Raw genomic sequence first — 23,987 nt, forward strand, 5'->3', positions numbered from 1 at the left:
CTGAGATCGGTAACAACTGTGCAAATTTTGGTAACCTTAAGATTTGACGTGGACTGTAGCAAATCAATCAAAGTTTATTTTGGGAAACTCCAATATTGACATATACCGTCAACTGGGGCAACATGCAACACTTTTCAACTTCAATGGCTTCTAAAATCTTAATGCTTACAGAAAATCATACCCCTTGTACATCAAATGTTTTAACCCTTTAATGCATAATGTTGTTTTAAAACAACAGAGAAAAAAGTCAACTTTTATGCATACCTTCTCAAATAACTCACATATGATTGGAAAATCAGTTTCAACAACATCCTGAGCTGATTTTCTGTAATCATTGGCACAACTTTAATGAAGGAATGTTCCGTGAATATCAATGCGTCTAAGAAATAAATTTGATTAAATTAATGTTGTTTTGAAACAACACTATGCATCAAAGGGTTAAGGTTGATGGGACAGCAAACTGACGTAGTCAGAAAAATTATTGGTTTTACCAGTTATTTTTAAATTTACAAAAACATGCGATTTTCACCTTACTAAGAAAAAGGGGTAAGTTGCAACAAACTCTGTAATTAATGGAAAATCAAATGAAAACGTTTGAAATTTTATAGTTTTTGATATATTTGTGATGTCATAACGCATAAAACACCAATTACAGTAATTTTTGGTTTTGTTCGAATTAAATTTTACATTTTTTCTGTCAAAAGTGTTTTTAAGAAAAAAGTGTTAATCTGAAGCATAAATTTAGGGGTAAAAAATACTACAAAATATTATATTATCTTAAATCATGTAAATAAATCTTAGGATGGTTGAAATTTTAATGTTAACAAACGCATAATTTGTAGTCATTCAATTGGTAGTCATTCAATGATAACTGTATTACAGTATATTGAATAAAAATTTAATGAGTTTTGCGGTATACAAATGTTGCATCAAACTCTGCTTTTGCATGTTGCCCCGTTTGACGGTAATGAAATATTTTTGATAAAATCAAATAAACAATTTTCCTAAATAGAATATTTTTTATAAAGTTGTTCGTAATACATGACTCTAATACTAGATAGACAGATTTTTTTCCGCTCGTATCTGGGCTATTTGAACTTAAAACCTGACAAATCTGTGCAATATCCGGGAAAACCAGGGAAAAAACCGAGAAATTATTGAATAAAATCAAGTACAAGAACACTTTAAACATAATATTTTTATCAAAACATGTTTATATTGACAAAATTCGTCCAACAATTTTCGGTTTTGGTCGCAAAAAAAATAAATATAAAAAATGTAAAACTTATGGTAACTCGATTTGAGTTTTTTGATAGTTTTTGCTAACTAAGTGAAAATTTAGACAAAATCCTGGCATTTTTTCAACACAGTCCGGGATATCGGGCAACTCCAAAGATTTGTACTAAATATCCGGGCATGGCAGGATAAAGCCGTACAATCTGGCAAGTGTTTTAATGATATTCTGCTAACATGAAAAAATGTGAACACGTATGTAGTTTCCTTGAAGGTCTCGGCACATGTAAATTCTTTTTTTTTTATTTTGAAACACGTTTAAAGAAAAGTTTAGGATAACTCAATCTATGCTGACCATCTCAATTCATTCCCATATCCTTCATAATCGATTTTTTTTAATGAAATTAAATAGATATGCTTGAAAAATATTGAAAAAATCTCGATATTTATTCTTTACTTCGTATTTTGAAAAAAGGCTTATGAGAATTTCAATATTCTAAGGGTTTGTGGTACAAAATAAATTAAAACTATTTTAAAAACTCAAACCTCGACATTTTTTAAATGTGGAATAATCTTGAGTTCAGAACAAGATTCGATAAAGAGTGGATTTAGTTGAAAAGCATTTCTATTTCTATGAGCAATATTTAATGAAGGGTTTCTATAGTCTGATATCTGTTCATTTTTTAAAATTAAACTTCTTCAATGAAATTATATTCCACTAAGAAAATCATATGAATCTAGTTTTGTTGGTGATTGATTTTGGTTTGTATAAAACTTTTAAACCTTTAGTAAAATAAATGAGAGTTAATCACCGATTTTTTTTAAATGTCCCATTCATGTAAATTTTTTTTATTTAGATCATCTTTTGAAATTTCTTAGGCATTCTATCATAGAATTTTTCAACTTATAGTTATAACTGCTAAGGTTGATAGAAATTTTACAGCGCGTATCCGGGCCGGAAAAATACGAGCTATTTTTTCTAGAAATCTGGAAAAATCCGGGCATTTGATTTTAAAATTGTAGACGAAAATCCGGGAAAATTAGGTCAAAAACTAGGATTACTCATCGAAAATAAAAAAAATGAAAAATTTTCCTTTTTTCATTAACATTTATCAGAAAATTCTAATTTGTTATTTAGGCTTTCAAATATTCAATTTTGATTATTTTTTTGAAACTTGCTCCAAAAATTTCGTTTTGAACGCAGAAGATTTTTCAACACAATTTGTTTTTGTGGTTGTTTGATTTAAGAATCAGAATGAGAATAAACCTGGGTAAAATCTGAGCTTTTCCAATGAAATTCGGGAAAACGTACTGAAATTTTCCCAAATTTTATATTAAAAATCCGGGCAAACCCAGATAAAACCGGACAATCTGGCAACCTTAAACTGAAGTCAATCCATATAGGTTTTTTTTTAAATTTTGGATGGGTACCCTTCTTTTCTTTGACGATAGGGGCATTTGTGTATTTAAAATTATCTGAATATGTAAATGTAAGTATTTTCACAATATTTGATGAGTTTCGTTGTGAATAGATTGAATTTTTTCCGGTATTTATCGTATTTTACGATAATTTTCTATGGGAGTCCTACCTCCCTTGAGTGTGACGGACTCAAAACTCCACAGATACCATTCCTTACTCAAAAAACTACTCCATGCCGAATTTCACACCAATTGGCCCAGTAGTTTCTGAGTTCTTGAAGAACAAATGCACAAATTTTCCCTATTTTTATAGAGGCGATTTTTAGTAAATTTCATACAACGATAAAACGCATTAATAAAAAAAACATATCTCCAGTTTTTGTTCATATTGTAAATATTGTAACATGAACTTTCAAATAAAATCAACGAAAAAATGATCAATTTGCTCCGTTGATCGAGTTATTGAAGCTCTAAAAGAGTCATTTTTTTTGAACACATATTGCCTCATAACTTTTAAACAAATACAAATTTTGGTGATCCGTTTGCATCAAAAGATGCGCATTATAATTATCTAAAATGTTGTTGGTTTTGATAAAATACCACCATGAAAAGATATTATAAAATTGATATTTATAGATAAAAAGTTGTCATCAAACTGACATGAAATGCATCAAACTTAAAGAGAATACGCTTATAATTGTTTTCCGCTAAATTTTGGACCACTGTGCATAGGAGTGATTTCTTCAGTTTACGAGAAAACTATTTTTATTTTATAAAAACTGTTTAAATAGCCGGATTTCAAATCGTGCGAGCCAAATGCGCTTTTTATGTTTGAAGCAAAATTTCAGTTCCTCTGGCAATATTTTAGTATAATTATATTGAAAATGCTTGAAACTGATAACTGTTAAGCGATAAAGCTGTAATTTTATGAAAATATATGTCTTTTATGAGTTTATGGAAGTAAACAATAGTTAGGGTTGCCATACTATGAAATAAGTTCATCCATAAGATGAACTTTATAATATCTGTTTTAAGATCTTCAGTTCCCTTCTAGGGTGTTGACTAGGGCTTTGATTGGAAGTAAAACTAAACTAAAGTCAGAATTTTATACTATTTTACTTGTCATTTTAGGATTGAGGCATTTTACAAAGATTATGGGGCATACATAAACACGCTTATACAGTTTTTAGTTATAATAAAACCTTGTAAATTACTTACATTTGCTGCATTTTTTGTGTTCATCTACGTGGCAAGCAATCCAAATTTTTGTTTGGAGCTTTTTTACATATAATTTTTTAAATTCAAAATATTACAACAAAAGTTATTAAAACCTTGTATGATTTTTTTAAAATTTTAATCAGTTTTCAAATTCATAACATTCTATCATGCTTTATGTTCAAAGCGTATTACCCTCAAAATACAATAATTTTCCTGTGTTTTCACCAAACGGCTGCGGCTTTTTAGCTGTATGCATAAACATTTCAGAATTATACTAGAACAAACAGACACAACATAAATTTTTCTTCAGGTCTTTTTTTACCAGAATTCAAAAAGAAAAATAACTAATACAGAACAGTTTAACAGCATCTTGCCTAAACTGGAACTTTAGATTTGAAAATTCGTTAACATTCTTCACTGAAAAGTGTTTTAAAGCATTGAACAGTTTTCTTCTAGAGATCCGGATTTTTTTTGAGTTGAGTATTTTTTTTTTGCATTGAGTGTTTTGAAAATTAATTTGCTTTAACAGCGTTCTGATGAAATATGGACATTGCATGATGATTTGAACTATCCTTGCCTAATTCTGATATGTAGTATATGCATTCTAAATTTATTTAGAACATTTTTTTTTACATTTTAAATAAAATCATTCTATGTTATTTTTTAATCTGTTTTTAAGGATTCTCAAATTTTAAAAAATGCACGTTCGTTGTTCTAATATTCAACCTTAATTCGAAATTATTGGCAAAACTTTCAAGAATTGGATATAGAAATTATTGAATCTTATTTTAGAATTTCATGTGGAATATGATTATATATAGATTTTTATTTTGGAATGGATCTTTGTTTTGAAAATGTGCTTTTTATTACATTAGATTTGAATCATAACTTACAGCAGTTATATACATCCAATTTTGATTCTATGTTCGATAGCTTAATTTAGTTCCTTTATCCTGTATCTGCCATCTATTTTTTTGTAAATATTTGATGTCTGGTTTCAAAGTTGATTCTCATATCTAAGTCTTGAATTTTGGGTTAGTTGAATTTTATAACTCAATGTAAATACTGAATATGGAAAACAAATGAAATAAGAATAAACATCAAAACTTCAAAGGACACTTATGATGTGAATAAAAAATCGTAAAAAAGAAATTGCATCCATTCCTCAATCTAAAATATTTGGTTTCAGATATAGGTAATATGGATCAAATTGGAAAACATTTTTTGTGTTAAAACATTTTTTATGAATTTGCGATTAAGTTCATAGAAAATATTAAAATTCTATCGACTGGATGGGTAATGAATAAATTGATTTTCGGCTATTTTCAGTCACCGTGACTGAAATCGCCGAAAATCAATTTATTCGTTCATAGAAAATTTAAAAATAATGTCAATCAGAATCCAATACTTTTTTCTGGAATCAAAATTAGAACAAGAAAGCTGAATCGAAATTCATGTTAAATTTCTGTTTCAAGATTTTTTTCAAGAAGTCTCATAACAGTATAAGTTCATCACATCTCATGACCTATCGACCTAACAGAACATAACGAAAGTCTATTTTATACTTGAGAATTGACTTTTTAAACAATTTCCCCAAGGTACAAAATGTTAAATTCTATCAAAACACAAAGGCAAATCACCAAAAATTCAACGTTACTAAGCGTCCGTTTGCCAATTGATCATAAAAAATATGTGGATTTTTATGTGGAAAAGGATAATAAAATTGAATTCTCATAACGGTCAATGTGTGTTAGCGATCACATTTTTTGTATTAATGACAAAATGAAGTGCGGTTCTTTCAAACTTAAAAAAATCCTTAATTTGCTATTTTTGGCTCTTCTGTCTCAGGAGGGTGCCGACCACTGCTCTAGGCCGGTGGTTGGCAAGCTTTTGAATCGGAAGGGTTAAACCCTCAAATTTTCAAAATTTCAGAGTTTGGAAGAGACAAAAGATTTATTGTTTTTGTTTTAAATTAAAAAAAAATCGAAATATTGAATTGAAAATCTTTGAATATCAATTTTAATACGTTGGCAAATATCGAGTTCAGAAAGTTTTAAGTGCATATGCAGTTTAAATAAATACTTTGCATGAAATTAATGTGAACGATTTGGAGATATTCACAAAATTAGAATATTCATAATTTCTTCGGCAAAGAAAAGCTTTTTAAATACTAAGTAAAGGGAAATAAATTTTTGTAAATTATCAAGCTTTTTTCTGACATTCCTCAGATTTAACTAATCCTTTCCAAAATCTAGAAGTATGAGGTAAAATTCATCTTTAATTTATGTAGTCAAATACTTTAATCTTTAAAAATAACGCTTCTGACAACTGGTAGAAATTTGATAATTCATGACATCAAGCGTACGTGTCTTCAGAGTTTTATACATCTTGAAAATTCAAAAATTTTGTCTCATGTCACATGTGATTTTTCAGTATTGTGCGTCCAATTGAATGAAAAATGCAATTCTATACATTGTTTATTATTCATAAAGGCTTGCTAAAGCTCAGACTATTGGAAAAAAACGGGAACACTTAAAATTTTAAATATGTTCAAAGGCTCAATGGTTTACATTTTTTTAATACATACAATTCAATTATATATTTAAAAAAAACTGCTTCGGGGTGAAAATGTCAATTTAGCTATGGATAACAAATATTTAGCAAGAGATTTAATTTCCAAAAAAATTTCAGAATTGAAATTTTCATCATTTTCAATGCTGTTTTGAGTTTGAAAAGCTGTCAAACTTTAATTGGTAGTTTTCAATGCTTATTTTTGGAGTGTTGTATTTGAATGTCATGTATCTATTCACTATTTTAACCCGTTATTTATTGAGAAGGCTTTCCAGTTTTTTTTTCTGTACGTATCCAGGTCGGGCAAATCTGGGTACGGGTTCTGAATTTAAAAATCAAACCCTGTCAATATCCGGCCAAATCCAGCTAACATTTACGTATTTTCCATAAAAAGGCAAGACAAAAGCTGAAAAATAATCACACGAAAAATGTTTTTTACCAAGACATATCACCGGCATTCGAATCTTATATCACAATTTCAAAAACAGCTTGCAAATTTATTTCGTTAAAATAATTAGAAAATTTGGAATTTCGTAAAAATTGTGAATAATCCTGGAAAAAACTGGGCCTTTTTCCCCGATATCTGGGCAACCGGACCGGACCTGGCATCTCCCAATTTTTTCTTAGCAATCTGGGGAAGCCCCTGGTAAAACAGCAAACTCGAATGCTAATGAGGCATGGCCGTAGGAACGGGGGACGTTTTGGGGGTTAAACCCTCACCCATGAGTTCCAGGAGGCAAGCGAGGTTTTCTACTTTACACTCAATTTTTAATTCTCATTAAAATTTTGATGATTGAGTAAGATTATTAAAGAGTAATAAACTTGGCTTAAAACCAATGCCAGAACCTCAAAAACTAATCCCAAGTTCGGAATTCTGCCAAAAAATTTCAAAAAAATTTCACTTATTGATTGGTACTCAGTTATTTATATTAAATTGTAATGAGATTAAATTTATTACGCAAATTCTGGTTCCATACTGTGAAAATCATAATTGTATTTCTATTTTTTTTTATAGTTGATTCAAGTATTTCATACAATATTTGATCCGAGAATTGGAACCAAACCATCAAAATTTTAAAAATACATTCATGGTTGAAGGCTCAGAAACATATTTCATATTATGGTTCATTATTTAATTCTGATATGGAATTAAGATTTAGAAAATTTATTGAATAAATATCAAAATAATAAGAGGGCTTTTCCATTGAGGTATTTAAATGTCAAGAGATCGCAAACTTATTGATTTTTTTAAATCGCAGTCTATTAGATATTAAAATTTCGAACTAAAATTTTGATGTTTGATTTGCAAAATTTTTAAATTTTACTTTCACTTTTGAAAATTTTATATTTTTTCCATCATTGGCTGAATCAAACTGGTTGATTAATTCTAATATTAGTTTGGAAATATCAACTGATCTTCATAGAAGTGATTGCGATTGCGAGTGCTTGAAATATAAAATTTGATAAGGGTTACGTTGTTTGATAACAAAACAGAGGCTGCCTAAGAATTACTTTTTGAAAATGATAAACTTTGATTTTCCTGTGTTTGTGTTCAATTGATACCAAAATATACAAACGTTTTGGAAATAAATAGTCTGACGATAATTTAATTTAGTTTAAAAAAACAGTTTTTTTATTGACGGTTAAAAGTAAACTAATTCTTGATCTCTATCCTGATGCTTCAAAAAGCAAAAAAAGAATGTAAAATTAGGCTTGCTATTTTGCCATTTGGTTCTTTCACGCTTGTCCGTACAGCGGATGCAATTTTAAAATTATCTTCTGGACCTATGGAAATTGGTGTCAGTATTACCCGTCTTTCTTCTATAGATTTCGATTGCTGCAATTTGATAGTATTCCCTGATTATAATTGTGATATTGTTCTTCTATTTATGATGTGGAATAATTCTATCCTCCTCCATTTTGATGAACTTTTTGATGAGAACCATCTGGTACGCAACTTTTTTTGGACATTACTTACAAAATAAAAAAAATAAATTTCGTATGAGACAATGTTAGGCATTCTGTACTCGTTAATTCAAGACAAAATCAATGATCGTAAAAATTGAGCCAAACGAGTCACCTTTAGTGAAAAAGTGAAGTTTCTCTTGAAAATTAAAATTCAGACACTTGAACAATGTCAGCTTCTCAGGTTGCCACATCATTGCCACTGACGCGAAGATAAACGTACACTTTTTTGCGTCCGATACATTATTCAATACGCTTTCAAACACTCTGAATAAATTTTGGATACATCAAATAGTTTCTGAAAAAAATGGAAAACTAATATCGAAATGCCAAAGTGCCATTTTGATGTCGTCTGGGAAGGAGGCGTCGTAAATCAGCAATCATGTCTGGATGATTGACTGTTATTGCAAGGACCTTACTTATATTCTTGCAGATATCAGTTTTTATGGATGCCAAATCAATGAAAATTACAGCCTCACATAGGGATGAATATATTGATAAGAAAACATAGGTTTGGTTCAACTCTCTGGAGCCACCAGGTCATGTTTATTTTTATTATATTTAAACTCTAAAAAGTACAAGTTAGGACATTTGAACAGCAATCTGCTGATTGTCTGTTGATTGTCTATTGAAAAAATATCTAAATCTTTAAAACTGATCGAGTATTTAAAAAAAACAGTTAAAACACTCCTAAATCACTAGACATGATAATTTATCACCAACTGATTTGATCACCAACTAGTCTCCACTATTTCCAAGAGTGAGGCAATAGCTTAAACAAAAAATTTGATAACAGTAACCACAAGTAGCAAAAATGGTTTAATTCATAAGGTCATCATTGAAAGATATCCCAAGTAACACCTACAGTTTTATTTGACTACTACCATTATAAAACCAAAACTTGATCTAGTAGCCTGCTATAAAACTTGAAATGTTACTTGAGATATGTTTCTTTCAATTTACTGCAACGATTTGAAACGATATTTTGCGACCTTCCTCGCTTAAAAATAAATTTAATCTTCAAGATTAAATTTTTACATCACAACTCAGATTAATGATTAACGACGTACATATTCCTAGAGAACAATTGAGAAGTAAACCCCAAAGCTAGAAGGCAAAGATTAAACTAGAAAATCAGAAAACACAAGCGGTACCTGTCTTCTTGATGTCGCTGACAATGATGAAACGTTTTCCTAATTATGGGGAAAGTTGCAATTCATGGTGCCGCACCACAAACCAGACACCAGAAGTCGGAGATTTTTGACGTTTTCCGGTTATTAGAGGATCACATTTTCCACAGTGTCATCATCATCGTTATCATCGACCATCAGCATCGCCATCATGATGAATCAGTAGCAACAGTGGCGCGTTGAATCGATGAAGGCGGGCGGGCGGGCAGCAGCAAACCAAACAACAATGTTAGAGGGCGAAGGTTGGCGGTTTTTTTTTCATTTGGGGTTGTTTTTATTTTTGGTTTTGGGTGTATTTTCATCCAAGCAGGCGGTTGGTTGATGGCAGTGGGTGGCGACGATTGGTTGAAGCGGCCGGTTGGGATTTTATTTTGTTTTGGCGGTTATTTTTTGGTGAATTTGTTTTTTGGCACGAGCAAATCGAGAAAAGAGAAAGGAAGAAAAGAAAATACATTCGGGTTTTTTTTTCTTTCGTACCACAAACTCGGTTTTGTATTCTAATTTTTCCCAAAAGACGGGAAGCGTTCTCTAGAAGAACGGGAAGTGTCACTCACGCAAACCAATAACAAACACACGAGGAAACGCAGATAAATATGCTAATTCAACACCGAAGAAAGCGGCCTAAGGCCGGGAAATCTATGTATCTATCACAGATGCACGATGACACTGAAACTTCGAGCTGGGATGATGGGATTTTGAGAAGAATGTGATGGGAAAATCAATGTCAGTTACTAGGGATGCTAAAGATGTCCTAGTAGAAGTTCGTGGAACCTGGGTTAGCCTAGAGGTAATTTTGTATGTATTTTTTTAAATATTGGATGAGTTTTTTAGCATGACATGCAGGGATTTCTACGAACCTATTAGAGGAAATGCGTCAGTAAATTCAAGCAATATAGACTACTGGATGTACAATAGGAATTATATGGATAATATCCATGATCTATCATTTGTTGAGAACATTAAAAAAAAAAAACATTAGTACATTTTTCAGGATTATAGACAGAAAAATTTGAATTTGATAAATGATCACATTCTGACTCCTGTTTAGGCATCAAAAATGGAATAAAATGGGATAATGTGAGGTAAAAGAGGCAAACACTTAACAAATTCTAATAGGTGATTCAACTTAAAAAAATTTCCAAAGTTTTTAATTTTCTACAACTTCAGAGAGAAAAAAAATTTATCCGTATTTCAAATAGTTGAAATTGTTGAAATTTTTTAAGTGTTTATCGGTATTAATTTTATTTAGTTTTTCCACTCAAGTTAACAACACCCAGGGCCGGATTATGCCTTCGAAGGGTCCAAGGCATTTTTTCTCGGGGGGCCTATGATTCGATTTTTTCGTTCATGTGCCAACTACGTATAATTTTTGTCGTTTAAGTATAATTTTTTGCTGTCATTTTTGTTAGATAAAGTTATTTTGTCATTCTTTCCATTCTTGTCTCTTTAATTAGTCTTATAAATTTTATAATTTTTGTCATTTTTTAATCATTTTTGTCATTTTTTGTCATTTTTGTCATTTTGGTTATTTTTGTTCTTTTTGTAATTTTTGTAATTTTGGGAATTTATGCCTTTTTGTCATTTATGTCTTTTTTGTCATTTTTGTCATTTTTGTCATTTTTGTCATTTTTGTCATTTTTGTCATTTTTGTCATTTTTGTCATTTTTGTCATTTTTGTCATTTTTGTCATTTTTTGTCATTTTTGTCATTTTTTGTCATTTTTGTCATTTTTGTCATTTTTGTCATTTTTGTCATTTTTGTCATTTTTGTCATTTTTGTCATTTTTGTCATTTTTGTCATTTTTGTCATTTTTGTCATTTTTGTCATTTTTGTCATTTTTGTCATTTTTGTCATTTTTGTCATTTTTGTCATTTTTGTCATTTTTGTCATTTTTGTCATTTTTGTCATTTTTGTCATTTTTGTCATTTTTGTCATTTTTGTCATTTTTGTCATTTTTGTCATTTTTGTAATTTTTGTCATTTTTGTCATTTTTGTAATTTTTGTCATTTTTGTCATTTTTGTCATTTTTGTCATTTTTGTCATTTTTGTCATTTTTGTCATTTTTGTCATTTTTGTCATTTTTGTCATTTTTGTCATTTTTGTCATTTTTTTTTTTTTTGTCATTTTTGTAACTTTTGTCGTTTCTGCACATTTTTAACATTTTAAACATTTTTGTCATTTTTGTCATTTTTGTCATTTTTGTCATTTTTGTCATTTTTGTCATTTTTGTCATTTTTGTCATTTTTGTCATTTTTGTCATTTTTGTCATTTTTGTCATTTTTGTCATTTTTGTCATTTTTGTCATTTTTGTCATTTTTGTCATTTTTGTCATTTTTGTCATTTTTGTCATTTTTGTCATTTTTGTCATTTTTGTCATTTTTGTCATTTTTGTCATTTTTGTCATTTTTGTCATTTTTGTCATTTTTGTCAATTTTGTCAATTTTGTCATTTTTGTCATTTTTGTCATTTTTGTCATTTTTGTCATTTTTGTCAATTTTGTCAATTTTGTCAATTTTGTCATTTTTGTCATTTTTGTCATTTTTGTCATTTTTGTCATTTTTGTCATTTTTTTTTGTCATTTTTGTAACTTTTGTCGTTTCTGCACATTTTTAACATTTTAAACATTTTTACCACTTATGACATTTTTGTCATTTTTGTCATTTTTGTCATTTTTGTCATTTTTGTCATTTTTGTCATTTTTGTCATTTTTGTCATTTTTGTCATTTTTGTAATTTTTGTCATTTTTGTCATTTTTGTCATTTTTGTCATTTTTGTCATTTTTGTCATTTTTGTCATTTTTGTCATTTTTGTCATTTTTGTCATTTTTGTCATTTTTGTCATTTTTGTCATTTTTGTCATTTTTGTCATTTTTGTCATTTTTGTCATTTTTGTCATTTTTGTCATTTTTGTCATTTTTGTCATTTTTGTCATTTTTGTCATTTTTGTCATTTTTGTCATTTTTGTCATTTTTGTCATTTTTGTCATTTTTGTCATTTTTGTCATTTTTGTCATTTTTGTCATTTTTGTCATTTTTGTCATTTTTGTCATTTTTGTCATTTTTGTCATTTTTGTCATTTTTGTCATTTTTGTCATTTTTGTCATTTTTGTCATTTTTGTCATTTTTGTCATTTTTGTCATTTTTGTCATTTTTGTCATTTTTGTCATTTTTGTCATTTTTGTCATTTTTTTTTTTTTGTCATTTTTGTAACTTTTGTCGTTTCTGCACATTTTTAACATTTTAAACATTTTTACCACTTATGACATTTTTGTCATTTTTGTCATTTTTGTCCTTTTGTCATTTTTATCATTTTTGTCATTTTTGTCATTTTTGTCATTTTTGTCATTTTTGTCATTTTTGTCATTTTTGTCATTTTTGTCATTTTTGTCATTTTTGTCATTTTTGTCATTTTTGTCATTTTTGTCATTTTTGTCATTTTTGTCATTTTTGTCATTTTTGTCATTTTTGTCATTTTTGTCATTTTTGTCATTTTTGTCATTTTTGTCATTTTTGTCATTTTTGTCATTTTTGTCATTTTTGTCATTTTTGTCATTTTTGTCATTTTTGTCATTTTTGTCATTTTTGTCATTTTTGTCATTTTTGTCATTTTTGTCATTTTTGTCATTTTTGTCATTTTTGTCATTTTTGTCATTTTTGTCATTTTTGTCATTTTTGTCATTTTTGTCATTTTTGTCATTTTTGTCATTTTTGTCAATTTTGTTATTTTTGTCAATTTTGTCAATTTTGTCATTTTTGTCATTTTTGTCATTTTTGTCATTTTTGTCATTTTTTTTTTTCATTTTTGTCATTTTTGTCATTTTTGTCATTTTTGTCATTTTTGTCATTTTTGTCATTTTTGTCATTTTTGTCATTTTTGTCATTTTTGTCATTTTTGTCATTTTTGTCATTTTTGTCATTTTTGTCATTTTTGTCATTTTTGTCATTTTTGTCATTTTTGTAAATTTTGTCAATTTTGTCATTTTTGTCATTTTTGTCATTTTTGTCATTTTTGTCATTTTTGTCATTTTTGTCATTTTTGTCATTTTTGTCATTTTTGTCATTTTTGTCATTTTTGTCATTTTTGTCATTTTTGTCATTTTTGTCATTTTTGTCATTTTTGTCATTTTTGTCATTTTTGTCATTTTTGTCATTTTTGTCATTTTTGTCATTTTTGTCATTTTTGTCATTTTTGTCATTTTTGTCATTTTTGTCATGTTTGTCATTTTTGTCATTTTTGTCATTTTTGTCATTTTTGTCATTTTTGTCATTTTTGTCATTTTTGTCATTTTTGTCATTTTTGTCATTTTTGTCATTTTTGTCATTTTTGTCATTTTTGTCATTTTTGTCATTTTTGTCATTTTTGTCATTTTTGTCATTTTTGTCATTTTTGTCATTTTTGTCAATTTTGTCATTTTTGTCATTTTTGTCATTTTTGTCATTTTTGTCATTTTTGTCATTTTTGTCATTTTTGTCATTTTTGTCATTTTTGTCATTTTTGTCATTTTTGTCATTTTTGTCATTTTTGTCATTTTTGTCATTTTTGTCATTTTTGTCATTTTTGTCATTTTTGTCATTTTTGTCATTTTTGTCATTTTTGTCATTTTTGTCATTTTTGTCATTTTTGTCATTTTTGTCATTTTTGTCATTTTTGTCATTTTTGTCATTTTTGTCATTTTTGTCATTTTTTTTTTGTCATTTTTGTAACTTTTGTCGTTTCTGCACATTTTTAACATTTTAAACATTTTTACCACTTATGACATTTTTGTCATTTTTGTCATTTTTGTCATTTTTGTCATTTTTGTCATTTTTGTCATTTTTGTCATTTTTGTCATTTTTGTCATTTTTGTCATTTTTGTCATTTTTGTCATTTTTGTCATTTTTGTCATTTTTGTCATTTTTGTCATTTTTGTCATTTTTGTCATTTTTGTCATTTTTGTCATTTTTGTCATTTTTGTCATTTTTGTCATTTTTGTCATTTTTGTCATTTTTGTCATTTTTGTCATTTTTGTCATTTTTGTCATTTTTGTCATTTTTGTCATTTTTGTCATTTTTGTCATTTTTGTCATTTTTGTCATTTTTGTCATTTTTGTCATTTTTGTCATTTTTGTCATTTTTGTCAGTTTTGTCATTTTCAGAATTTAGTTAATATTTTATAATTTTTGAGCTTATTTGTCAATTTTTCATTGTTGTCATTATTGTCATTTGGTAAAATTTGGTCATTTATACCTTTTTTGTCATTTTTGTAATTTTTTTTATTTTTTTGTTATATTAGTTTTGTTTTTATTGGTCCAATTTTGGTAATATTTGTTATATCTTAATTTTTAGTAATTTGAAGTCCTTTATGTCATGTTTGTCAATTATGTCATTTTTGTCTCTTCTTTCTTTTCTCATTTCTGTAATTTTTTTTCAGTTTTTTTTCATATTCCATGTTTTTTTTTTCCGTAAACATCAATTGAACTTGTGGTTTTGCAAATCTAGGTATTCAAAAACTATAAATTGGCAATACTTGAAATCAGCTCGAAATACATGCCAAAAAATGGTGTATTGATGTCTAGATTTTAAAAATTTAAACATTTGTGTTTTGTTATCGATTTGTTAATAACTGATTATGAGAATTTTTTTACCGTTATCCAGTCTTTGTTTTGAAACTCTTCTCCTATGATAAAAAAAGTATCCTGAGGACCTCTCGAAAATAAAATACCTACTAAGTAAAGCACCCGTATTAAGCGCAATTGTGGCCCCCTTCTCATTCAGTTCCAGGACATAAATGGCTTAAAGTGGCACTTGGTCTCTAACTAGCACTTGATTAAAAGGCTGCAAAACTGCAATTTCCGCCTTCTGAAGCCAGGAGGGGTGGCAGCAAAAAAAAAACACTCTCCGGAGGAGGAGTGAGTAAGTAACTTTGCTCCCGTGTATGGGAGCAAAAAAAAAACGGTTCACCAGGGAAGCTTTATGGAACTCTACCGCTACGATTTTTTTTTTTCTTTCGACTTGCCGCGTCATGCTGCGCTCAACAAAGATGGACTTTTGATGAGAAGCATTCGTTTTTATTGTATTCCGGTTGGTTGGCCGGCTTCAGCTGGGTGGGTGGGTGTTATGGGAAAATTTTTCACTGAGTAAGTACGACGGTGACTCGAATAAAAGACGACGAATGCACTTTATTGGGTGGAAACAGGACTAGAGACCAGATCCTAGGGCAGCAAAGCAGAGAGAGCAAAAGAGCGCGTGCAGGAACCCCTTCAGGGTGATTCCGAATAGGAAACCCGGCTAATGCATTATTCATTTTACATTTTCCACGTGAGCTTTCCTGAGGAATTATGTGGTTTGTTCGTTCGTCGTCGAAAAAGGACGGAAACGCTCAAAGGTTGGCATGTTGGAAATGGATTTACCGGTTTTCCCCAGGTGTGCGCGAATCTCGTCTCGCCGCAGGAATTACGGTGTGCCGGGTTTGCTATTTTATTATTGTTTTTCACTTAACCATCACCGAGCAGGCATCAATGCGATGCAATGGCTGTGAGCTTTCGTGACGACAAATTAATTTATTCATACCGTTTATTTTGTTCACACGTTCGAATTTTATGGTCATCTCCTCCGAACCTCACAGTTCATCGCTGTTCTGAGTTGCAGTTATCATAAAATAATACCAGATTTTAATTTCGAACAATGAATTTATTCATAATTCAGTTCTTACAATAAACATAGATATTTTAAACTGTTCAAAACAAATATAAGTATTAAATGAATCACAGTTTCATTCCTCTTTTTGAAGGAGCTCTAAGGAATGTTTCTGAATGATTATCGTGTATTTTGAAACAGTTTTTAAGGATCGGTTAAATCTTGAATAAAACATCACAAATAATCTAAATAACATACATACATTTCTGTTTGCTTTCTCACTATGTTCAAGGCCGAGTGAACGGGGGGTTTTTAAGGGTTTAAGCCCCCCCATGAAGATAATCTCCAAATAAAATTTTCACCTTAGTATCGGGAAATTATTTGATCGGAAAAGTCGTTTGAAAATAAGTGTTTACATGCAAGTCAGAAATAAGTTTTTAATCAAATATCAACTTTCGTCAAGGCTTCGAGTTATTTTGAGCTCTACGTAAAAAGTTATATTATTTGTTTACTTTTTCTCATTCAACGAATTTTTAAAGAAGTTTTTTTTACCAAATTGAATTTGAGATATTTATTAAAGCATAAATCTAATCATTTTTTAACAAATTTGTTAAATTAAATCAAGTTTTTTAAACTCGCTTAAAAAAATTTAAGACATGTCTGAAATACTTGTATTTTTAGGAAATGTTAAATTTCTGTTTTTTAAATCATGCATCATCATCATCAAAATATTATTCCTTTATCGAATGAAGTATAGTAAACTAAATGAGAATCACATTTTTCTTAAACGTAGCTTTGAGAGTTATTCCGTTATCATTGATAGATTTTATTCTATACTGACCAGGGATTGAAATGCTCTTGCTCAAGCGGCTGAGCATCAAAGCTCTTGAAGCTCGAGAGCGAAGAAAGCTGGAGCCAATTCTAGCCCACCAATAAATGCTCAAATTAAGCTCATACCTCTTCTGGCTCTAGGAGACAAGGCTTTGCATTTTGCTTTGAGTCTGTTAGTTCAAGGAGCCGAAATTTCTTGAGCTTGCTGGCTCAGCAAAATTGTAACACTTGAACCAAATGATGTGTATTGACTTTGCTATTGTGGTGCTGTGTGAGCCAACGGCTTTTTTATGCACCAGGAACTGTGGAAGGGCTTGTTGGGATTACTAAAATGTAGATTTCTTGTAACTGGTAAAAGTTACCACCACTAGTAACTATGAAATAGTAAAGTTTCGCAATTTTCGGAAACACGCCAAATGAAAGGGCTTGTTGTGAGGATTATTAAAATCAATGTTAGAGAATTCTAGTTACTATTAAAAGTTACCAGCACTAGTAACTATGAAATAGTAAAATTTACAATTTTTCGGGAAAAACTTCAAAGAGTTCTAGTTACAAGTAAAAGTTACCAGCACTAGTAACTATGAAATAGTAAAATTTCGAAATTTTCGGGAAAAACGCAAAATGAAAGGGCTTGTTGCGAGGATTATTTAAATCAATGTAATTGTGTTAAAAATTTGTAAGTTTTACTATTTCATAGTTACTAGTGCTTTTAACTTTAACTTTTAACTAGAACTCTCTAACATTGATATTAATAATCCTCGCAAAAAACCCTTTCATTTGGCGTTTTTCCCGAAAAATTGTAAATTTTACTATTTCATAGTTGCTAGTGCTGGTAACTTTTACCGTCCAACATTTATTTTAAAAATCCATGCGACAAGCTCTTTTTTTAGTTTAGTTTTTTTAGTACACTTGTGCACAAAAAAGCAGGCGTTGGCTCGAACAGCAGCAGTGAAAACAAGCTCAACGAATTTGAATCGGTTGAGCCAACAAGCTCAAGCTCCTCTGGAGGCATGAGCTAACGGGCTCACGAGGCAAAAAAAGAGCTAAGGTTTCTTACAAATAAGAGCTTAGCAATACGAAGCTCCGGAGACAAAAACGATAGGAGTTCGTCGATTGCTTTGTAAGCGGAGCTATTGAAATAAAGAGCTATGAAGCTCGCTCAAATGAGCTTAATTTTCAATCCCTGATACTGACACATTTTAAAAAACCAAATCATCAATACTAAATGTTGTTACAAAATAAGCACAAAAAAAACTGTTCACTTGTGTTATCAGTTAAATTCTATAAATATGTTTTTATAATGAAATAAAAAAAAAAATCCTTCTTAATTGTGGAAAAAGTATCTGTTACATATTCTTATTCAAATTTCATTTTCAAATGTGTTTACTAAATTATAAAGTAGGGGAAAATGGGGTAACGTGAGCCACTCTGAATATGTCAGATGTGTGTTGAGATAAAATTCTCAATCCATTTGTCATTGCAGTCGCTTTGCGTAAGCGTATTTTTCTATATGTTGTTGACTTAAATGCGCATCATATGCTTGTTGTATTTATCAAGCTTAAAAAAATAAAAAAAAATTACTTACATAATTAAACAAGCACTCGCTAATTGCATCGATGGGGAACATTAAGCTCATAACAGAAATATGATTATACGCTTATGATCTTAATTTTGTCATGCTCTTTCATGTGGAAAAGGAATTTTTGATGAAACATCAGTAAGTCACACAAACGCAACCAATTTGCAAATCATTGCTTGTGGGGAATCGTGGGCCACACATCTTGAACCATCTTAATTTTTATGTTTTTCTACACATTCAGAGCTTAAAATGCGGTTTACCTATCTGTAAAGTTTTCTTATGCCAAATGAAGGGTTATGACAAATATTTTGTACATCCTATATAAGAAATTTTGCCGAAAAGTTTGCGAGCCATGTTTTAGAACCTATTTGATAAAAAACAACTACCTTTTTTATTTCTTCACCTGAAATTGCTTAAGAATAACTAAATGAATTATAAAATCACAGTTTTGGGTCAACTCATAAACTTTTCATGTTAATTGGCCGGGCTTCGACCAGACCGCCATGCGAAAATTTTTTAACAACAGAAATTAGATTTCGTTTAATTCATGTTTTAGGTTGAAAGAGTGAATATGATTGACTGAAACAAATTCCTTGAATTATAATCTATCGACTCTGGCTCATAAACATCACCGATTTTGCCTCTTGATGATAATATTTGCCCATAAAGTTCAAGTGTCTCGAAAAATGCTGATGGCGTTCAGTTCGGTCTGGTCGAATCCCGACCAATTGGTCTATTTGGATTTGGTGGCCTACGATTCTTCATCATTATTCGAAATCCAAAAAATATTGCTTTTTAAATCAGTGAGAGCTTGGGAAAAATAATTTATTATAAATTTAAATAAAATGCCTAGTGATACGTTAGAAAGTAGAAAACCAGCCCATTTTTTTTCTTTTTTTTTTTTAAATAAAAGAGGTATGGAGCATACAAAAATGTGGCCCATGATACCTCACTCTCTTTAACAGTTTTTTATTCAAACTAAAAAAGACCGAATTTTTAAGTCAAACTATTTAAATTTTTAGAAATATTTTCGATAATTAATTTTTTCCTCATCTAAAATTCACATTTAATAACACTGCAGCGGTATCTACTAACCGTTCTGTTGAAAATAAAGAAAAGAAATGTAAATTTTTATGATTAATAAATTACAATTATTATCATTTTCCTGACAATTTATCATGGTTAATTTATTACCTGATCTAACATTTTTTTATTTACGAAAAAGTATCAATTACTTATACCATTAGACTGAGTCGATTTGGGGTTTTTGGGTTGGGTTTTTGAATTTCCCAAACCCTGGGGTCTTAAAAGCTTCGTCTTGGTCCAAAACTCATCCACGATTTTTTGCAGAATTTTTAAGTAACGTTTACATGAGTAAATTTGAACTTTTAGGTTTGTATGGGAAAATTGAATATTTTGTACTGAGAAATCAACATCGTTTCTGTTTTTTTTTTGTGGAGCCAAGCCTGCTGATGGTTTTTGTGCCAATTTAGGCCTAAGGGAAATTTTCCGCTGAACAACTTTGTCGAAGACCGGAATTTGTATCTCATTAGGCAAAAAAGTTATAAGCTGTTTAACAGGGTAATGTCTTTTGGCATTGATGAACCATTAATTCAATTGACATCACTGCTGGAGCCTCGCGATGTATAGCATGGAAAGTAATAATGCAATATCTCGATAGGCAAAGTGCAGTGATGTCAATTGAATTTCATGTTTTTCAATGCGAAAAGACATACCCCTATTAAACTGCTAATAACTTTTTTGCCTAAAAAGATACGGAGTTCCGGTCTTCGACAAAGTTGTTCAGCGAAAAATTTCCCTTAGGAATTTTATAAATTGGCACAAAAACCATCAGCTGGATCGGCTCCACAAAAGAAACAGAAACGATGTTGATTTTTCAGTACAAAATATTCCATTATCCCATACAAACCTAAAAGTTCAAATTTACTCATGTAAACGTTACTTAAAAATTCTGCAAAAAATCGTGGATGAGTTTTGGACCAACACGAAGCTGTAAAGACCCCAGGGTTTGAGAAATTCAAAAATGACCCCAAATCGACTCAGTCTATTATACCATTGATTTGAAAGGTGTGACCAATGTGTGTTTATATGCAGGAGGTTTTTCAATGTCTCAGATTTCCGATTCAGCCATTTTGGTTTTGCAAATGCGGACTTCGTGAAGCTTGTTTACCAACAAAGCCCTTAGTTCAAACAAATTTATCGTTGTTTACAAACAAACTCACTGAACATCACCGCGCTTTCCTTGCCTAATTACTGACAAAGACAAAGAATCTTGTGGTCTAATAACCTTGGACCTGACTATGTTGCCTGTTTTTTTTTATCAAAGCAGTCCATGCTGACAAGTTGAGTTTTGACAAGTCTTCTTCATATCTCAGTTCAAGTAATAAATTGAACGTAAAATTTATACATGTTCAGTAGTGACTTCATTCTTCAAATCCGTCTTCAGTTTGTTTAGGTTTGTAATTGTTACTTGCTTGTAAAGAACCTGCAGCATTTAATTTGAATTATGCACATTCTTTTCATAATTTGTAGTGATTGAATCGTAATATGATGCATTTACAGCTTCTCTATCACTCACTACTGCTTGAACATCAAAAAAATTTCCCACGATACCGTGCTTAGAATTTTTACATTTGTAATAAAGTTTTTGCATACGCGAAGCGTGTACGTGACTCTTAAAAATCTGTAAAGTTGCAATAAAATGTGTAGGAAATGTTGATGTTTGAAGCTTGAGTTAAAATATTCGAGAAATAAAAAGCGAGCAAATCTCGCATGAGCTTTCATTGCCTCGAATAAAACAGAAACACCAAATCGAGAAAAATGCTTCTGAAATTTGAAGAGTATTTTTCGAATCCTATTTTTATTACTTTGCCGATAACCCTTCAAAAAATACGCAATATCCATGGAATTAATTGTGTCAGATATTCCACCCACATTATAAATTTAATTATTTGCAATTTTGAGAGCTATTTTCGAAACATATAGGAAACATACGTCATTTTCAAACATAAATCGTTCATACGTCTAAACACATTCGTCACTTGGAGGGGAAATACTCAGAAATACTGGGAAAGTTTAAATTTTCTCGGCATAGTGAATGTTTAACACGTTCGTTGCCTCGCTCATTTTGGTATTTAGTTTAATACGTTCGTTGCCACGGGACCCATATTCGGGTGATAGGAAATTTGTTTAAAAAATTTAATTTTCAAGAAAACTTCCTCTTTATAATCTGCGAACACTCAAGTCGAAAATGTTGTAATTCATAGTAATTTAGAATCCGAAATTTGAAGAATTATTTTAAACAGTCCATTTTGATCATTGTCCAAGTGTATTTAATTTCACTCGTTCATTAATTCATTGTTTGATTGAAAATTTTCCTGTTCTATTTTATCCGGAATTTGATTTTTTTCCTCAAGCTTTACAGTCAAGGGATTCTGCTAGGATGCTGAAGAAACATCTGAAGCCATCATCATTTGAAAGCAACTCAAAGAATATTTTTTTCAATCGAAAAATGTTAACATCGCTAGAACGTGCTTAAAGAACGCTTGACTAAACCAGATTCTTATGGTGATGCTTAGATAAATTTGCCAGATTGCTCGATTTTACCCGGACTTGCCCGGATAATTGACACAAAATTTAGAAAAGGTTCGGGCCGGCTCAGTTGCCCGGATTTTGTAGAAAAAGCCTGAAATTTGCATAGGTGTATTCACTTTATTTCTAAAATTGAACAAAAAAAACTGAAATTGGTTGTACTTATTCTTATTTTTGCGTCCCAATCTATTTTTTTATGAGCAAATTTCATCTAAATAATCATGAACAGTTTTTCGGTAGCCTAAAATACGATTTAAAATCTACTGATGAGTTTTGCTGAGAAAAATATATTTTCAAGAGTGTTCTTTTTAATTTTTATTCAATAATTCCGTTTTATCGAAAAAAAGTTGTCCGGACTTAAGGTTAACAATTTTGAAATCAAATGAACGGATTTTGCCAGATTAATTAAAAATGCCGGGTTTCGCCCGTTCCGGACATGTCTGGAAAAATTCTGACAACCTTAAATGCTAAAAACTTAAAGATTTATTTAATCCAGTTTTATATAAGCTTTGAAAAAATGCTGCTAAATATGGATGATTTTCTGTTTTAAACCAATGAATTTGAATTGTGGCTAAAATCGTTTTATATTTATTTGTTCAAATTATGACCATCCGGGAAAAAACTCTGATCTAGTGAAACAAAGTTAGAGGTTCGAATAACAAGCACTACAAAAAAAGATTACAATCAACTAAAACAATTTAGAAAGAAGGGCGACTAGAAGATTAGTTTGAACAATTATTGTCGATTCGCCGTTAGTTTTTTTTTCTCCGTTGAAACGTCATCTTGATAATAGCACTTCTCAAAACAATCGGTCATATTTCAATAGTTTCATTATCTTTCTTGATGAAAATTCTGCAGCAACTAAAATAATTTGAGTACACTTTCGAAAACTGAAAATCAGATAATCTATTCAGGTGCTTTCTGGGGTGCGAGCAGCCTTAGCGGAGATCGGATACCCAACCTGGTGAAGTTGAGCAATATACATGGTTGGTTATAAAAAAGTAATCAAAATCGTATCGCGCAGTAATTTAAACAAAGTTCTGGAGATCTGGAAGGGCCATTCCTTCACACTAAAAGTAATTTTCTCTGGTTTAAGATCGAACTGTTTTACCAGAGAAAATTACTTTTAGTTTGGGGTAAGGATCCTCCATAATTATCTTTGAATTATTGCGAGGTACACTTCTGTTTATTTTTTTTTGTTCTAGCACTCTATTTTGAGACTGACTCTCTGTTCATGGCTGACTGAATGTTGTATTGCTGGTCAAATCAATTTGATATCCCTATGTTTTAATTCGTAGTCAAACAGAACCTGTGGCGCCTTAATGACGAATAGAGACAGCTGTCGAAGCGCACTGCAAGTATTTAGATTTATAATCAATTTCTGTAAAGCATTTAAACCATCGTGGAATCTAGGTAAACCTGAAGTTTGTATGGGATTTTGAAACATTTTGTTCGAGAGGAACATGAAAAACCAGCTTTTCGTCAATAACTTTTGTTTCCTTCAACCGATTTCTTTCAAAAACAAGTTTTCTTAAAGCCTAAATTATGACAAATATTTGATCTGAAGATTGCATTTCAATTAATGTTAAGATAAAAAAGTTATTAAGCTTCAAAAATGGGTTAACTTTTTTAAGGGTGATATTCATCACTGTTTTAATGAGGCGACTAAAGTCCGTCCAGAACACGTGATGTGAAATGCATGCCGTTTCGTCAAATGATGACCGATTTTAAATTTTAATCATTGTTGTTGCGCTCG

General features: G+C 30.3%; 1 protein-coding gene across 2 annotated transcripts in view; it reads right to left on the reverse strand.

Annotated features, from left to right (window-relative positions):
* Positions 1-23,987, reverse strand: part of LOC129746506 (uncharacterized) — a 262,794-nt gene that overhangs the window by 159,696 nt on the left and 79,111 nt on the right. The window contains exon 2 of one of the 2 annotated variants that reach the window (XM_055740181.1): positions 9,561-9,599. The exons of the other annotated variant lie outside the window; for it this stretch is intronic. Within the exon in view, the coding sequence (XP_055596156.1) occupies positions 9,561-9,599 (39 nt within the window). The remainder of the gene's footprint in view (positions 1-9,560; positions 9,600-23,987) is intronic. 2 annotated transcript variants of the gene reach the window in all.

The sequence above is a fragment of the Uranotaenia lowii genome, chromosome 2, assembly GCF_029784155.1.
Source record: "Uranotaenia lowii strain MFRU-FL chromosome 2, ASM2978415v1, whole genome shotgun sequence".
NCBI lineage: Eukaryota > Metazoa > Arthropoda > Insecta > Diptera > Culicidae > Uranotaenia > Uranotaenia lowii.